The following is an 18,746-nucleotide window of genomic DNA, read 5'->3' as shown; positions in this document are numbered from 1 at the left end:
TAGGGGTATGTGGGTGGTGGGTTTTAATGTTGGGGGGGTTGTATTTTTCTTTTACAGGCAAAAGAGCTGAATTCTTTGGGGCATGCCCCCACAAAAGGCCCTTTTAAGGGCTGGTAAGGTAAAAGAGCTTTGAACTTTTTTAATTTAGAATAGGGTAGGGCATTTTTTTATTTTATTAGGGGGCTTAGATTAGTAGCTTAAAATTGTTGTAATATTTTTATTATAGTTGCGGTGGGCTCCGGGAGGGGCAGTTTAGGGGTTAATACATATATTATAGTTGCGGTGGGCTCCGGGAGCGGCGGTTTAGGGGTTAATATGTATAGAGTAGCTTGCGGTGGGCTCCGGGAGCGGCGGTTTAGGGGTTAATATGTATAGAGTAGCTTGCGGTGGGCTCCGGGAGCGGCGGTTTAGGGGTTAATATGTATAGAGTAGCTTGCGGTGGGCTCCGGGAGCGGCGGTTTAGGGGTTAACCATTTTATTAGAGTGGCGGTGGGCTCCGGGAGCGGCGGTTTAGGGGGCAATACATTTATTTACTTGCTGCGGTGTAGGGGGGGACAGATTAGTGGTGTTTAGACTCGGGGTACATGTTAGTGTGTTAGGTGCAGACATCTCCCATAGGAATCAATGGGATGTCGGGCAGCAGCGAACTTGTACTTTCGCTATGGTCAGACTCCCATTGATTCCTATGGGATCCGCCGCCTCCAGGGTGGTGCTTTGAAAACCAGGTACGCTGGGCCGGAAAAGTGCAGAGCGTACCTGCTAGTTTTTTGATAACTAGCAAAAGTAGTCAGATTGTGCCGCACTTGTGTGTGGAACATCTGGAGTGACGTAAGAATCGATCTGTGTCGGACTGAGTCCGGCGGATCGAAGCTTACGTCACAAAATTCTACTTTTGCCGGTATCTAGCCTTTGATAACTAAGGCGAATCAGCCTCGCCACAAATACGCTGCAGAATTCCAGCGTATTTGAGGTTGACGGCTTGATAAATAGGCCCCTTTAGCTCCAAGATGGTTGCGCCCAGAGTGAAGATGTGAGGTTTACTAACAAGCACTAATGGGTTAAAAGAAGAGAATGGCTTTAAAGAGACAATAGCACAGTGTTTATTCTTCCTTACAGCAACATGTACTCCAGGTGAAGAATACACAGCTGTACATGACTGCTGCTTCTCTTATTGCATCTGCAGTTAAACTTTCTGTAAAGTGACATAAAAGTCACACAGATTTTTTTTAGAAAAAAAGGAATTTAAAGGGACAGTCCACTCCAGATTTTTTTTATTGTTTACAAAGATAGATAACCCCTTTATTACCCATTCCCAGTTTTACATAACCAACATGGTTATATTAATATACTTTTTACCTCTGTGATTGCCTCATCTCAGTTCTTTTGACAGACTTCCATTTTAGCCAATCAGTGCCCTCTTATAAGTAATTACACGGGTGTGAGCACAATGTTATCTATATGACACACATGAACTAACACCCTCTAGCCGTGAAAATCTGTCAAATGCATTCAGATAAGAGGCACCCTTCTAGGGCTTAGAAATTAGCATATGAAACTCCTAGGTTTAGCCTCAACAAAGAATACCAAGAGAACAAAGCAAATTTGATGATAAAAGTAAATTGGAAAGTTATTTAAAATTACATGCCCTATCTGATTCATGAATGTTTCATTTTGACTAGACTGTCCCTTTTAATGTTTTTATAAAAACTTTTTATTTTTTTTCCCTCTTGCTGCTTTTTTATTAGTTACTTTATTAACTGGACTTTATATTTTAATTTCTGGTGCATGGGGTTTGGAATCCTATATTCATGTATTTAAACAAAACACACACTCTAATGCAGGCCTCTGTTTGTACCCTCTGCAGTAATAATGACTATATCCAGGCTGTGTACGATCTCTCCTACCTGACCCATCAGAGAGTCCGCATCTTCCCATATCACAGTGATATTCTTTACTATATGAGTCCTCATGGGTACCGCTTCCGAAAGGCCTGCAAAATAGCGCATCAGCACACAGGTGAGTCACTGATGATATTTGTATTCTCTTGTCCAATAAAGATCCATTTGTAGACGATTTTTCAAAGCTGATTATAAACTGGGACCAACTAGAATCCAGCAGCGCTTATTCTGAAAAAAAGTCATATACAATATTTTCAATACAGTACTTTATAAATGAAAATGTGATAAATATTTGGTTACTTTTCAAATTACACATTTTTTACACAAATTACACATTTCTTAGCTAAAAAAATGTAATACTTGGTTTTGTTTTCTATTGAACTTGGATGTGATAAAATAGAGGTGTATAAATATGAGGATGGCACTGAGATGGTTAAAAAAAAGATTTTTAGAACTAGTGGTATTTTTAGTAAAATTCACATTTTTTGAGCAACCTTTGAGACTGGTCTCTTACAAGATGTATAGTATCTGCAGAAACAAAGTACAGGTAGCCCTCAGTTTACGCTGGGGTTAGGTTCCAGAAGGAATGGTTGTAAATCGAAACCCAGTTTATAATGTAAGTCAATGGGAAGTGAGGGAAATAGGTTCCAGGCCCCTCTCAAAATTGTCATAAGTAACACCCAATACATTATTTTTAAAGCTTTGAAATGAAGACTTTAAATGCTAAACAGCATTAAAAACCTAATAAAATAATCACACAACACAGAATATATAATTAAACTAAGTTAAATGAACAAAAACATTTGCTAAACAGCATTATAAACCTAATAAAATAATCGCACAACACAGACTTCACTTGCATTTTTCTGCAAACAGTCCTTTCTATGCATTCCAATCTGGATTGATTTATAGACCGGAAAGTCTTGTTCCTTTGAAATCTGCTTGATAGGTCAGGTCTGGTTAAAACTGAGTAATTTCAGCTTGCTTAGCTTTGCTGCAACACAAGCGGACAGCTCCACCTACTGGCTATTTTAATAAATGCACTGCTTCTCAATGCTTTTCAAAAGCAGTCACATGACTGGGAAAAAAGGTTGTTATTCTGAAACGGTGTAAATTGAACCGTTGTAAAACGAGGGCCACCTGTACTGCAATGGGTTCGGATGATGTTGCACCATATACCACTAGTGTTGTTAGTGGCTTGAACAACACTTTGTGTATGAAAATGTTACTGAGTTATGGTACCACCAGGTGGCAAAATATTGGTAATCTCTTTTTATGTATTGTGCGGTGACACTGGAACCCTGTCTTAATTTAGCTCAGTGGCTTTTCTCGAAATAGTCAGTGAATTATATATTAAAGGGAAATGAAACCCAAACATTTTCTTTTGTGATTCAGACAGAGCATATGATTTAAAAAAACAAAACAAAATTCAAATTAAATTCTATTATAAAATTAACTTTGTTTCCATGGTATTCTGTGTTGAAGAGATACCTAGGTAGGCATCTGGTGCTCTACTTGGCAGGAAATAGTGCTGCCATTTAGTGCTCTTGCAAATGGATAACATTCTTGCAAAACTGCTATTATATAGTGCTCCAGACACGTGCACGCTCCTGAGCTTATGCCCTGCTTTTCAACTAAAGATACCAAGAGAACAAAGACAATTTGATAATAGAAATAAATTAGAAAGTTGTTTTAACATTGTCTGCTCTATCTGAATAATAAAAAGGAAAATGTGGGGTTTCATGACCCTTTCATTTCTTTAGATATTGTGTTTTTTATGCTATACAATTTTTCATTCTTGTTCACTGTTTGAGTCTCCTCCATAGCAACAACTGCTGGATCTTCAGTGTATTTTATGTGATTACAAATGATTGAATATTAGATAGTAGATATTTCAAGTGACCAAATGAAACAGTTGATTGATCAAGAAATTCTGTGTGTGGGGGAAAAAAGGAGGATTAGTTAATTGATAACAAAAGTTGGTTTTGTCACTGTATTTAGTTAAAGGGACAGTTTACTCAAAAAAATGTCCCCCTTTAATTTGTTCCTAACGATCCACTTTACCTGCTGGAGTGTGAAATTGTTTAGAAGTATTTCCATTACCCTTATATTGGCATTTGAAATAGTTGATTTAGCCTGTGGTATCCCCACCCATTCTGAAAGTTTTTGGCCTTAAGGCCAAGCTGTGTAAACACAGCCAGTAGAAGAAATTACACTCCCAGTGAGGTATAGAAAAGATAAGGTAATAAAATTTTGATTTTCCATTGTTCTCTCCAAGTATTGGTAATTGGTTTATGGACAGATATAAGATAAAGAAGCATGTATATGTACACAATGTGATAAAGTAATGAGATCTGATTATACCTACAAGCTCAACCCGTTTTATTAGGTTGTGACTTTAAAACACAAAATCAGCTAATTCATATATACAAATAAACCTTAAAAAGCAAATATCATACATTTTATACTCTGCAGTTAGTAAAAAAAGAATTGGAAAAACAATTTTATAGTATACTGTCCCTTTTAAAGGAGTATCTTACCCAAATGCTGAATCACTTGAAAGTATGCCCTGCAATATTCGAGACAGGGATTGTTTGATCAGCGCAGGAGATTTATATAATATATAATCGTCATTGTAGGTAGCGACATCTATTGGCCATTACAGGTATATCCTTAATAAGTTGTGCTAATGTTTTGATGAAATATCATAATATATATTAGTTTGTATGTGAATGTGTGTATAAATATTATTACATATTTTTTATTTTTCTCTAGGATTATATCACAAAAAAACTCATATTTTAAAGGGACACTAGTGACCCTACAATGCTATGGGGCAAGGTTTATCGTGAGGCGAATACCTTGATCAGTTGCTGTCTCGTTCATTTGACCCTGCAACTTTGAGAATTACAGAGCTAAATTACAGGAAAAGGGGGCAAAGAATGTATATAGAACTTAGAGAGATATGAAATCCAAAAGCTTTATTTTATGATTTAGAAACAGTGTACACTTGTTAATGTTTCCAATTTACTTCTTTTATCAAATTTACTTTGCCCTCTTGGTATCCTTTTTTGAAAATAAGGTAGGTAGGCTCAGGAACATGCACATGTCTAGAGCGCCATGTATTGTGCAAAGGCTACTGCCATCTAGTGCCCAAAAGCATTCTTACAAAACTGCTTCCATATTGTTCTCCAGACACGTGCATGCTGCATACCTAGGTATTTTCTTCAACAAAGATTACCTTGAGTGTAAGTAAATAGGGAACTTTTTTTCATGATTCAGATACAATTAAAAAAAAAGTTGTTTCATGTCCCTTTAAGTATAAAGGTGGCACACCTATAAAACAGAGTATCAGGTGTGTCCTGCACACTAAATATGTGTGTTCATTTAGATACGAATACACATTTTTGATGAAAATCGGATATTCGTTTTAACAAAACAAATATCCAAATGAATGCACTAAAGAAAACAAAAAAATACTGATGAAAATCCTTAATTTTTTTTTACGAGGTTAATACCTTAACGCCTCTTCTTGCCAGAGCCCGACCGCGCTAACAGGAGGTTTAGTGCGCTCGTCTCCCTGGACTAAAGTTAGTGCAGGTTCTGGGAACCGAGAGCAATTAAGCCTGCTGTTAGTGCGGCAGGGGCTCTAGCAAGATAAGGATTGCACAATGCTCTCTCCAGAGCACGTAGATTTGAACATTTTTAAATTTGTTTTATTAAAAATTAATGTAAATGTTTGACTAAAATTCAGTATTTGTTTAGATTTAAATGAAACAAATACTGAATAGTGCAGCCACCAAATATTTGGGATATAAATTTCCCTGAATATTCGGTACAAAAATTTCAAATCAACTGATAATGTCTGGGGTGCACAAGTCTACTGCACACAAGTGCGTCTCAGCTTAAACTGTCCTTAGCTCATTTTTTCTTTTTTTGTTTCCAATGTTGCACCAGATAAGGTCATAGAACAGCGAAAAAAACTCCTGGAAAACGAAGGTGAGCTGGAAAAGGTCAAGCAGAAGAGACATCTGGACTTCCTGGATATTCTCCTGTGCGCCAAGGTGAGAGGCAGCTGTAGACGTTCTTAAGGGTTCCTTAGTTGTCCTTTGTATTCCGATGCAGATAATTCTATTTATTGTTTTTAAACTTTACACACATTTTCATTTACATCTGCCCAATACATATTTACAATGGTAAATCATCAGGTTTCATAGTCATTTTTACCGTATCACTTAAAGGGACATAATACTCAAATTATTATTATTGGTTATTTGTAGAGCGCCAACAGATTCCGCAGCGCTAAATGTTAAATCACTTGAAAGTGATGCAGCATAACTATAAAAAGCTGACAAGAAAATATCACCTGGGCATCTCTATGTAAAAAGGAAGGATATTTTACCTAAAAATTTCATCAACTCACCAGAGTAAGTGCTCTGTGAACAGTTATACTTCAGCTGCTGTCCAGCTGAACGTTGGGGGGGGGGGGGGGGAATAGCCAATCCGCATCAGCAGTGCTTAGGTAATGCTTTGCCTTTGCTGTGATCTCATGAGACTTCACTGAGATCTCATGGGATTTCATAGAATTTACTTAAAGGGACATGAAACCCAAAAAATCATTTCATGATTTAGATAGAGAATCCAATTTTAAACAACTTTCCAATTTACTTCTATTATTTAATTTGCTTACTTCTCTTGTTATTCTTTGCTGAAAGGTGTATCTAGGCAAGCTCAGGGGCAGCAGAGAACCTAGGTTCTAGCTGTTGATTGGTGACTGCATACATATATCGATTGTGATTGGCTCACCCATGTGTTCAGTTAGAAACCATTAAGGGATACTGAACCCAATTTTTTTCTTTCATGATTCAGATAGAGCATGCAATTTTAATCAACTTTCTAATTTACTCCTATTATCAATTTTCTTTGTTCTCTTGCTATCTTTATTTAAAAAAGGAAGTCCAGAACCCTGGACAGCACGTGTTTAGTGGTGGATGAATTTATCCACCAATCAGCAAGAACAACCCAGGTTGTTCACCAAAAATGGGCCGGCATCTAAACATACATTCTTGCTTTTCAAATAAAGATACCAAAAGAATGAAGAACATTCTCTAATAGGAGTAAATTAGAAAGTTGCTTAAAATTGCATGCACTATCTGAATCACAAAGAATTTTTTTTTTATTAACCCCTAATATGCCGCCCCCGCTATCGCTGACCCCTGCATATTATTATTAACCCCTAATCTGCCGCTCCGTACACCACCGCAAGCTACATTATAGCTATGTACCCCTAATCTGCTGCCCCTAACACCGCCGACCCCTATATTATATTTATTAACCCTTAATCTGCCCCCTCAACGTCGCCTCCACCTGCCTACACTTATTAACCCCTAATCTGCCGAGCGGACCGCACCGCTACTATAATAAAGTTATTAACCCCTAATCCGCCTCACTCCCGCCTCAATAACCCTATAATAAATAGTATTAACCCCTAATCTGCCCTCCCTAACATCGCTGACACCTAACTTCAAGTATTAACCCCTAATCTGCCGATCGGAGCTCACCGCTACTCTAATAAATTTTTTAACCCCTAAAGCTAATTCTAACCCTAACCCCCCCCTAAGTTAAATATAATTTTATTCTAACTAAATAAATTAACTCTTATTAAATAAATTATTCCTATTTAAATCTAAATACTTACCTGTAAAATAAACCCTAATATAGCTACAATATAAATAATAATTATATTGTAGCTATTTTAGGATTAATATTTATTTTACAGGCAACTTTGTATTTATTTTAACCAGGTACAATAGCTATTAAATAGTTAAGAACTATTTAATAGTTACCTAGTTAAAATAATTACAAAATTACAGTACCTATAAAATAAATCCTAACCTAAGTTACAATTAAACCTAACACTACACTATCAATAAATAAATTAAATAAACTACCTACAATTATCTACAATTAAACCTAACACTACACTATCAATAAATTAATTAAATACAATATCTACAAATAAATACAATGAAATAAACTAACTAAAGTACAAAAAATAAAAAAGAACTAAGTTACAAAAAATAAAAAAATATTTACAAACATTAGAAAAATATTACAACAATTTTAAACTAATTACACCTACTCTAAGCCCCCTAATAAAATAACAAAGACCCCCAAAATAAAAAAATGCCCTACCCTATTCTAAAATTAAAATAAAAAAGCTCTTTTACCTTACCAGCCCTGAAAAGGGCCATTTGCGGGGCATGCCCCAAAGAATTCAGCTCTTTTGCCTGTAAAAAAAAAGCATACAATACCCCCCCCCCAACATTACAACCCACCACCCACATACCCCTAATCTAACCCAAACCCCCTTAAATAAACCTAACACTAAGCCCCTGAAGATCTCCCTACCTTGTCTTCACCACACCGGGTCCCGATCTGTCCAGAAGAGCCTCCGATGTCTTGATCCAAGCCCAAGCGGGGGGCTGAAGAGTGACGTCCATCCTCGGGCTGAAGTCTGGATCCAAGCGGCGGCTGAAGAAATCCATCATCGGGCTGAAGTCTTGATCCAAGTGGGCGCTGAAGAAGTCCATAATCGGGATGAAGTCTTCTATGAAGCAGCATCTTCAATCTTCTTTCTTCCGGAGCCATCATCTTCCAGCCGACGCAGAACATCCTCTTCTAACGGCGCCTACTCGCCGAATGACGGTTCCTTTAAATGACGTCATCCAAGATGGCGTCCGTCGAATTCCGATTGGCTGATAGGTTTCTATCAGCCAATCGGAATTAAGGTAGGAAAATTCTGATTGGCTGATGGAATCAGCCAATCAGATTGAGCTCGCATTCTATTGGCTGATCGGAACAGCTAATAGAATGCGAGCTCAATCTGATTGGCTGATCGGATCAGCCAATCGGATTGAACTTGAATCTGATTGGCTGATTCCATCAGCCAATCAGAATTTTCCTACCTTAATTCCGATTGGCTGATAGAATCCTGTTCTGCGTTTGCTGGAAGATGATGGCTCCGGAAGAAAGAAGATTGAAGATGCTGCTTCATAGAAGACTTCATCCCGATTATGGACTTCTTCAGCGCCCGCTTGGATCAAGACTTCAGCCCGATGATGGATTTCTTCAGCCGCCGCTTGGATCCAGACTTCAGCCCGAGGATGGACGTCACTCTTCAGCCCCCCGCTTGGGCTTGGATCAAGACATCGGAGGCTCTTCTGGACAGATCGGGACCCGGTGTGGTGAAGACAAGGTAGGGAGATCTTCAGGGGCTTAGTGTTAGGTTTATTTAAGGGGGGTTTGGGTTAGATTAGGGGTATGTGGGTGGTGGGTTGTAATGTTGGGGGGGTATTGTATGTTTTTTTTTTACAGGCAAAAGAGCTGAATTCTTTGGGGCATGCCCCGCAAAGGGCCCTTTTAAGGGCTGGTAAGGTAAAAGAGCTTTTCTATTTTAATTTTAGAATAGGGTAGGGCATTTTTTTATTTTGGGGGTCTTTGTTATTTTATTAGGGGGCTTAGAGTAGGTGTAATTAGTTTAAAATTGTTGTAATATTTTTCTAATGTTTGTAAATATTTTTTTATTTTTTGTAACTTAGTTCTTTTTTATTTTTTGTACTTTAGTTAGTTTATTTAATTGTATTTATTTGTAGGTATTGTATTTAATTAATTTATTGATAGTGTAGTGTTAGGTTTAATTGTAGATAATTGTAGGTAGTTTATTTAATTTATTTATTGATAGTGTAGTGTTAGGTTTAATTGTAACTTAGGTTAGGATTTATTTTACAGGTAATTTTGTAATTATTTTAACTAGGTAACTATTAAATAGTTCTTAACTATTTAATAGCTATTGTACCTGGTTAAAATAAATACAAAGTTGCCTGTAAAATAAATATTAATCCTAAAATAGCTACAATATAATTATAATTTATATTGTAGCTATATTAGGGTTTATTTTACAGGTAAGTATTTAGATTTAAATAGGAATAATTTATTTAATAAGAGTTAATTTATTTCGTTAGAATAAAATTATATTTAACTTAGGGGGGGGTTAGGGTTAGAATTAGCTTTAGGGGTTAAAAAATTTATTAGAGTAGCGGTGAGCTCCGATCGGCAGATTAGGGGTTAATACTTGAAGTTAGGTGTCGGCGATGTTAGGGAGGGCAGATTAGGGGTTAATACTATTTATTATAGGGTTATTGAGGCGGGAGTGAGGCGGATTAGGGGTTAATAACTTTATTATAATAGCGGCGCGGTCCGGTCGGCAGATTAGGGGTTAATAAGTGTAGGTAGGTAGCGGCGACGTTGGGGGCGGCATATTAGGGGTTAATAAATATAATATAGGGGTCGGCGGTGTTAGGGGCAGCAGATTAGGGGTTCATAGGGATAACGTAGGTGGCAGCGGTGTGCGGTCGGCAGATTAGGGGTTAAAATTTTTTAATAGAGTGGCTGCGATGTGGGGGGACCTCGGTTTAGGGGTACATAGGTAGTTTATGGGTGTTAGTGTACTTTAGAGCACAGTAGTTAAGAGCTTTATAAACCGGCGTTAGCCCAGAAAGCTCTTAACTACTGACTTTTTTCTGCGGCTGGAGTTTTGTCGTTAGATTTCTAACGCTCACTTCAGCCACGACTCTAAATACCGGCGTTAGAAAGATCCCATTGAAAAGATAGGATATGCAAATGGCGTAGGGGGATCTGCGGTATGGAAAAGTCGCGGCTGCAAAGTGAGCGTTAGACCCTTTCCTGACAGACTCCAAATACCAGAGGGCGGTAAAAACCAGCGTTAGGAGCCTCTAACGCTGGTTTTGATGACTACCGCCCAACTCTAAATCTAGCCGTATGTGTTTAACTGTGATCATATGATATTTCTGATGAGCAATATTGAATTAATAAATATTTTCCTGTTAATCTTATAAAATATGGCGGTACATTTTATAAAGGGGGCAACAGACTACGTATTTGTTTTAGATTAAATGTAAATACTTGAATTTGAATACATTTATTGACCCTGTTCCCAGGGCATTAAAACACCCACAATGCATTGCTTTGCAATTTGTTGCTGCAGTATCTAGCTAGCCTAAGAAATATACCTAGCCCAGCAATTTTTGAATCAGTAAAGCAGCAACATTGCCTTGACTAATATCCTAAGCTTGGAGCATTTTTGCTGCTCAAATTTGAATCTTAGCAAATGGACCTCTAAATTATTTTACTGCTGCTATTTTTACAGGTGCTGCAATTTGGGTGACATTTAAACAGAACTATTCAATAGGAATGATTGCATTATATAATTGGATGTAAATCCCTGTGCATTTTGCAATAATTATATTTGTTTTTCAAATTGCTCTTCTAATTTTAATCTTTAACAAATATTTATTAAAATCCATATTTCATATAAGGTTAAATCTATATGTTTAGGATGAATACGGCCAGGGTCTGTCTGATAAGGACCTGAGAGCAGAGGTGGACACATTTATGTTTGAGGGACACGATACGACGGCCAGTGGGATCTCTTGGATCCTGTACTGTATGGCTCAACATCCTGAGCATCAGCAGAAGTGTCGGGAGGAGATCAGGAGTGTACTGGGGGACAGACGTACAATGGAATGGTGAGAATCAGATACTGGTGTGGTTAGTTTTTCCCATCATTATGGTTATTTATCTGTGTCTGAATTTATCTTAATGAGACATTCAAAAGCAAGAACTCACTTACAGTAATTCTGTATGTAAGTTTATCATTAATATCCTGTAGGGGCTATAGGCCTGATGATGTAAAGCTATGTGTGATTATAAAATGATTCTCCAGCACTGCGAGATCCATAGTGAGATTCTAAAAAGGCAGATTTTGCTTTACTTCTCCAATTGGTGTTCCCTGCATTCTGCATGCGAAGGAGAGGCAAGCCCAGTGCGATATAGCACTGCTTGACATCAGAGTTCTGCTGCTTTTACACTTTGGGCTTTGCATTTTAGTTTACTTTATACGTCTGATTATGTGCTCTCTATCATTAAATTTTAAGGGATAGAAAGGTAAAAAAAGAAATGTGCTCGGGTGAATTTCAATGTGAAATAGAAGGAAAATGTTTATAGTAAAAGTTATTACTGTTTTTCTGCAGCATACCCACATATCCTGTGAAGGCCTGTGCACCAGTATTCAAACACTAATCCTGCTTAGAGAGTCGGTGGCTTGTATGACACAAATTTTGTCTTCAGAAGCAATACCCACCCCTGCCAGCTCTCTGAGACGGTATGGTGTTTGAATACAGGATTTGTGTGTATGCCGCAGAAAAATAGTAATAACTTTTACTAGAAGCATTTAGCTAATGAAAGTATATTGCAAAGATGCTTCTATTTCACATTGATCTGCACCTATGCATATTTAATTTTTGACCTTTCTATCCCATTAAGATTTGCGCTATCTATTTTGTATTTTAATGCATTTAGATTATGTATACAGCAGTATATTTGTCGATTAGAGCATGTTATTTTTCTGCTATTCAATCATATTATTCAATCAGATCTTGGTAAAAAGTCTTTCTTGGCTCATCACATATCTAATTTGCCATAGGGAGGATATCAATAAGATCCCCTACACCACGATGTGCATTAAGGAGAGCCTGAGATTGTACCCGCCTGTCCCTTCTGTATCCCGGGAGCTCAATAAACCAATCACGTTCTACGATGGTCGGTCCTTACCAGCAGGTGGGTGTAATAAGAGTTAACTCCCAACGTTCAAAACAAGATTCAGTATTTAGGGCCCCACAGAAAAGAGAACACTTAGCAGGATAAGATGCAAATGAAAAAGAAATAATGTACTATTTTGTGCTAGAGACCATCCCCATTACTATGGAATATTGGCCACCAATAAATAATAAATAGAAATCCATTATACTCAGGACAGTAAACTGTCCCTTTAAGTGTGTAATAATAAAGCCTCTTAGAGCAATCATCACCTGTATTTACACACTGCACCATTATATCCCCTGCAGCCATGTCTAATGTTATGCAATTTACCACTTACGGTTCACTACTGAAATTATGCTCGCAGCATTGAGCATTAATGTGTTGTGCCACCAGATGTTGTACGTGGTAATGCCAATTCATTCAGATTATCAGCTCTTCCAGGAAGTTGTATTAAAAAGGCAAAACTGTTACAATCTTGCCACCAGCGATACACACATTCTTATCTAATCCATAAGAGTTTTCTGCATAAAAACATTGTATCCAGCTTGTGTGATTACAGCTTTTCTAAGCCTCTCCAATTCATTTGAATAGCCTCAGCTTTAATTAGTATAGGACTTAACAGGAAATGTAAAAAGAACTTTAAGGAACAGACGTTTCTCACTGTCCTTAATTGATGATTTCTCTATGTGCCCATCATATATGGTTCCTGGGGACTCCTCTCAGAGTATCTCTATTCCAAACCAGTATTGAACCAGTTTAATATCAATAAGAAATAAAAACTTTAAACTCCACCTAGAAAAAATGTTTTTTTACCTTATGCAGATGATCTGTGGTGGTGTAGTGAGAAGTGAGAGCATGGAATTCTGGGTAATATCCCACTGTGAAGCTATTTCTGCCCATTTGGTTGTCGGGCAATTACTATGCAAAGAGCAGACTTGCATCATATTTGCATGCCAGGGAGAAGAACCATGTGCTATATATTTAGAGGTGACCTTTGTTACAAGCTAGCAGGCCACAAGGGTTACAAGTTTACGGAAAACACTCATAGAAATAAATACATTGGGGCCGATTTACCAAGCAGTCGATCGGCTCGAATTCATCTGTTTCAGCGCAAGCCTTCAGGCTCTTAAGACCACTGCTTCTTAACTCGTCTGCTGCTTCTGAGACCGTGGGCATCAATCATATGATTAGGTTGATTGACACCCCCTTCTAGTGGCCGATTGGCCACAAATCTGCAGGGGGCGACATTGCACAAGAAGTTCACCAGAACTGCTTGTGCAATGATAAATGCTGACAGCATATTCTGTCGGCATTTATCGTTGTGCGGCAGACATGATTGCTACAGTGGATCATTTCCGTCCGCACAATGGTAAATCTACCTCATTGTATTCACATTTTCTTTTAATTAAAGGGATAGGAAAGTTTAAAATAAACATGCAAGAATCAGAGCATGTTATTTTAATACACTTTTAAAATTACTTCTATTTTCAAATGCGCTTTGTTTTCTTGGTATATATTGTTGAAAATGAATACACGCATATACTACACTAGTGGGAGCTAGCTGCTGATTGGTGCCTGCACACATTTGTCTCTTGTGATTGGCTAACTAGATGTGTTCAGCTAGCTGCCAGTAGTGCAATGTTGTTCCTTCAGCAAAGGATAAAAAAAAAATGAAGCAAATTTATTAATAAAAGTAAATTTGATTTGAAAGTTGTTAAAAGTTGTATGTTCTATCCAAATTATGTGATAAAAAAGTGTGCTTGTCACGTAAGCTCCCTAAAGAAGCCAAAAAGCAACTCTGTAGCCCACACATGCTGCAAATTAAATACCCGGGTTAGGCAATTTGCAGCAATTTGAAAAACTAGTTACAGATTAAGTTTTTTGGCCTTTCTTGGGAGCCTGGGACAAAACACAATTTTACACAAAAACCACGTGGTTAATGGATAAATCAGATAATAGAAGTAAAAACACTCACCTAGATTACGAGTTTTGCACTATACTGGGTGCGTAAAGAATGCAATAAAATGAGCGGTATCGGAATTTCCATAGCGCTGCTATTACAAGTTACTGAAAAACCTCCTTGTGCTGTGCGGTATGGTGCATTAAGCTCCATACCGCACAAAAGTCAAGGGCTGAGTTTACGTGCTCGTGCACACTTTACCCCATAGACATCAATGGTGAGAGAGTGTTAGAAAAAATCTAACACCTGTGATCGCGGAATGGCAAATCGCCGTAACGCAATCCTATTGATGTCTATGGGGGAAAGTTACTTTAAACCTAACACAAACCCCTACTCTAAAAACACCTAATCTGCCGCCCCCGACATCGCCAACACTAAATAAAGTGATTAACCCCTAATCCGCCGCACCCCGACATTGCCAACACTAAATAAAGTAATTAACCCCTAATCTGCCACTCCCCGACACCGCCCACACTAAACCTATTAACCCCTAAACTGCCTGGCCCCACACATTGCAAAACACTAAATTAAACTATTAACCACTAAACCTAACACCCCCTAACTTTAAATTAATAGTTATATAACTATCTTAAAATAAATAAAAACTTGCCTGTGAAATAAAAAAAAAACTAACATTAAACTATAAATTAACCTAACATTACTGATTTAATAAAATTAAAAAAAAATACCAATTAAAAAAACTAAATGATAAATTTAAAAAACCTAATACTATGAAAAAAATAAAAAAACTCTAAGATTACAAAAATTAATAAACGAAATTATCAAAAATAAAAACGATTGCACCTAATAGCCCTATAAAAATAAAAAGCCCCCCAAAATAAAAACACCCCCTAACCTAGAATAAACTACCAATAGCCCTTAAAATGGCCTTTTGTAGGGCATAGCCCTAAGTTAAACAGTTATTTTACCTATAAAAAAAATACAAAGTCCCCCCAACAGTAAAACCCCTCACCCAACCAACCCCCCAAAATAAAAAAACCTAAGCCTAAAAAAAACCTAAGCTACATATTGTCCCTAAAGGGGCATTTGTAAGGGCATATAGCTCTTTTACTGCCCTTAAGAGGGCATTCAGCTCTTTTACAGTACCCAAAGCCCTAATCTTAAAAAACAAAAAACACCCCCCAAAAAAAACAACAACAAAAAACCTAACACTAACCCCAGAATATCCACTCACAGTTCTTGAAGTCCAGACATCCATCTTCATCTAGGCGGCGTGAAGTCTTTATCCAGGCGGTGACATCTTCATCCATTGCGGGGGCGTCTTCTATCTTCATCCCGGCGGCGCAGATTGGAGCTATCCAGGACCGGTGATAACATCCTGCGCAGAGCATCCTCTTCATACGATCACTGCCGTACACTGAAGTTGAATGCAAGGTACCCGTTTAAAAATGGCATACCTTGCATTCCTATTGGCTGATTTGATTCTTCAAATTCAAATCAGCGAATAGGATGAGAGCTACTGAAATCTTATTGGCTGTTCAAATCAGCCAATAGGATTTCAGTAGCTCTCATCCTATTGGCTGATTTGAATTTGGAGACTCAAATCAGCCAATAGGAATGCAAGGTACGCCATTTTTAAACGGGTACCTTGCATTCAGCTTCAGTGTACAGCAGTGATCGTATGAAGAGGACACTCCGCACAGGATGTCATTGCCAGTCCTGGATAGCTCCAATCCGCGCCGCCAGGATGAAGATAGAAGACGCCCCCGCGATGGATGAAGATGTCGCCGCCTGGATGGAGATGGATGTCCGAACTTCAGGAACCGTGGGTAGATATGCTGGGGTTAGTGTTATTTTTTTTTGGGGGGGTGTTTTTTTTTAGAATGACCGGAACATGTTGAGAAAGGCATGGGGCTAGATTAATAGAAGCTTGTGAGGTTGTAAAGGTGACATCATGTTTGAAATTCGCCTATCTTTTCTCACATTCCGTTAGGGGGTGTACCTGCCGTTAACAAAAAGGGACATGAAACCCAATTTTTTTCTTTCTTTATTCAGATAGAGAATACAATTAAAGAAAAAAAAGTTTCCAATTTTCTTCTGTTAACAAATTTGCTTTGTTCTCGTGTTGTTCTTTGTTGAAGAGATACCTAGGTAGGTAATGTGCACGTGTGAAGCACTACATGACAGGAAACGGTGCTGCCATCTATTGCTCTTTCTAATGTATAACGTTATTGAAAAACTGCTGCCATATAGTGCGGCAGACACGTGCACACTCCTGAAAATGTAGAAAATGATGTAATAGAAATAAATTGGAAAGTTGTTTAAAATAATATTCTCTAGCTGAACCATGAAAGAACATTTTTGGGTTGTATGTCCCTCTAAGGGCATTTATGGCATCTCATACATTAAACAGGAGCCACTAACAATGCAGGAAGACAATAATTATAACACAAAGGAAACATAATTATCAAATGGGCTTTGTAAACGTCTGTGATTGTAAAACATTCGCATAAAGTTGTCTCCCTGGACAGAACAAGAAGCAGCTCAGTAACATCACAAAGGCGAATAAGAGGCTGGGGCATCTCGGGGGGGGCACTCTAGGGGTGTGGCCGTGGGAATTCACCTAAACCTCATTCAATCAAGCGGAATTTATAAACACTCTATTGTACCCGGGACGTATCTCAACTTGCTGACTTAGGGCTGTCTCGTTTTTGTTTTTTAACCCTTTTCAAGTGTTCCTTTTACAGACGGGATTTTGTGTTTAATTTGTTTAGTAACATTTTGAAGCATTTTAGTGATGCAGCGGAATCCTTTCTATACGGCAAGCAGTTACCATGGAGATGCAGCCTTATTAATTATAACTTGCAGCTGTGACAAAAGGCAGTTACAAATCTTTGCTACAATTTAGTTGCCATATTGCTACTGTTTTCAGGGAGATATTAATGTCAGGAATGAGATTTATCGATTCTAGATCATTGCGTTGAATGTAATTTCCTGTATTCTTTAATTCCCATGCGTTGAATTTTTTTTCCTTCAGACCATCATTATGGTACTAAACACACTTTGAAAACACAAAAAGCAGAAAATACAAAGGCAAAAATGCTCCACTCTAAGAGTAACAAATTATAAAGAAAGAATGTGCAGCCTATGGGGCCGAATTATCAAGGGCCGAATGGCCCCTGATCCCTCTGTTTCAGTGCGAGGCTTCAGGCTCGCCGGAAACAGGAGTTAAGAGCAGTGGTCTTAAGACCGCTGCTCCTTAACTAGCCCGCCGCCTCTGAGCGGCGGACAGTATATGATCGGGTTGATCGACACCCCATGCTAGCGGCTGATTGACTGCGAATCTACAGGGGGCGGCATTGCACAAGCAATTCACAAGAACTGCTTGTGCAATGCTAAATGCCGACAGCATATACTGACGGCATTTATCGATGTCGGGCGGACATAATACGCTACAGCGAATCATGTCCACCCGCCATCTGATAATTCGGCCCCATTATCTAAAACATTGTTGCAAGTGGTGCTATAGAGCTCAAGACACATGCACACTCCAGAGTCTAACTCAGTAAGTTCTCAAAAGAGATAAAGAGTATGAGATCAATTTGAGTACCTTTTTTTTATTTTATTTTTTTAAAGGACTGGAAAGTCAAAATTTATTGTTAATGGTTCAGCCAGAGGATGCAATTTTAAACAGCTTTCCAATGTATTACTGCTATCTAATCTACATTGTTCTTTTGGTATCCTTTATTGAAGAGCATAGCCAGGTAAGCTTAGGAGCAGCTACAAACAAGCACTCACCGCCTCCTATTAAGTCTTAGGGCCCACTTATCTAACCTTTGTTGGTTCTCAACGCCAACCCTCGCAGGGGCTGCCCTGATGAAATTATCTTAAAAAAGGGGCAGTCCCTGCGAGTGACGAGATGTCTCCTATAGAAAAAAATGGATCTTGCTGGAAAGGGAAACTTGGCTGTGTAGAGTGAAAAATGAAAAGCTGCATCAAAAACAAATCATATTACCTGCATCTGCTTATAGCATCTTACAATCGCCTCTATTTTTGTGTGCATTTTTTTTCTATTAGGGTATTAATTATTCGCATGTTTGTCACAAAAAAAAAAACAGTGGAAATGTTAAGAGATTTATGCTGGGATTTGAGAGATTTATATATACGCCCATGGAACGCCCATGTTTAGCCCATTTTACGATAAAACAACAATTATGCTTTGTATTTTGTACTTATAAGTATGAATT

At 38.1% G+C, this 18,746-nt stretch overlaps 1 protein-coding gene across 1 annotated transcript in view; it reads left to right on the top strand.

The window, feature by feature from the left end:
• LOC128641004 (cytochrome P450 4A4) overlaps positions 1-18,746 on the top strand; it is a 78,583-nt gene that overhangs the window by 51,096 nt on the left and 8,741 nt on the right. Inside the window, exons 6-9 of the mRNA XM_053693511.1 lie at positions 1,865-2,016; positions 5,856-5,962; positions 11,316-11,506; positions 12,463-12,596. Coding sequence (XP_053549486.1) covers positions 1,865-2,016; positions 5,856-5,962; positions 11,316-11,506; positions 12,463-12,596 — 584 coding nt within the window. The remainder of the gene's footprint in view (positions 1-1,864; positions 2,017-5,855; positions 5,963-11,315; positions 11,507-12,462; positions 12,597-18,746) is intronic.

This window comes from Bombina bombina, chromosome 10 (genome assembly GCF_027579735.1).
Source record: "Bombina bombina isolate aBomBom1 chromosome 10, aBomBom1.pri, whole genome shotgun sequence".
NCBI classification, from domain to species: domain Eukaryota; kingdom Metazoa; phylum Chordata; class Amphibia; order Anura; family Bombinatoridae; genus Bombina; species Bombina bombina.
Note: the sequence above shows the minus strand (reverse complement) of the source record. Positions and strands in the feature narration are given on the sequence as shown.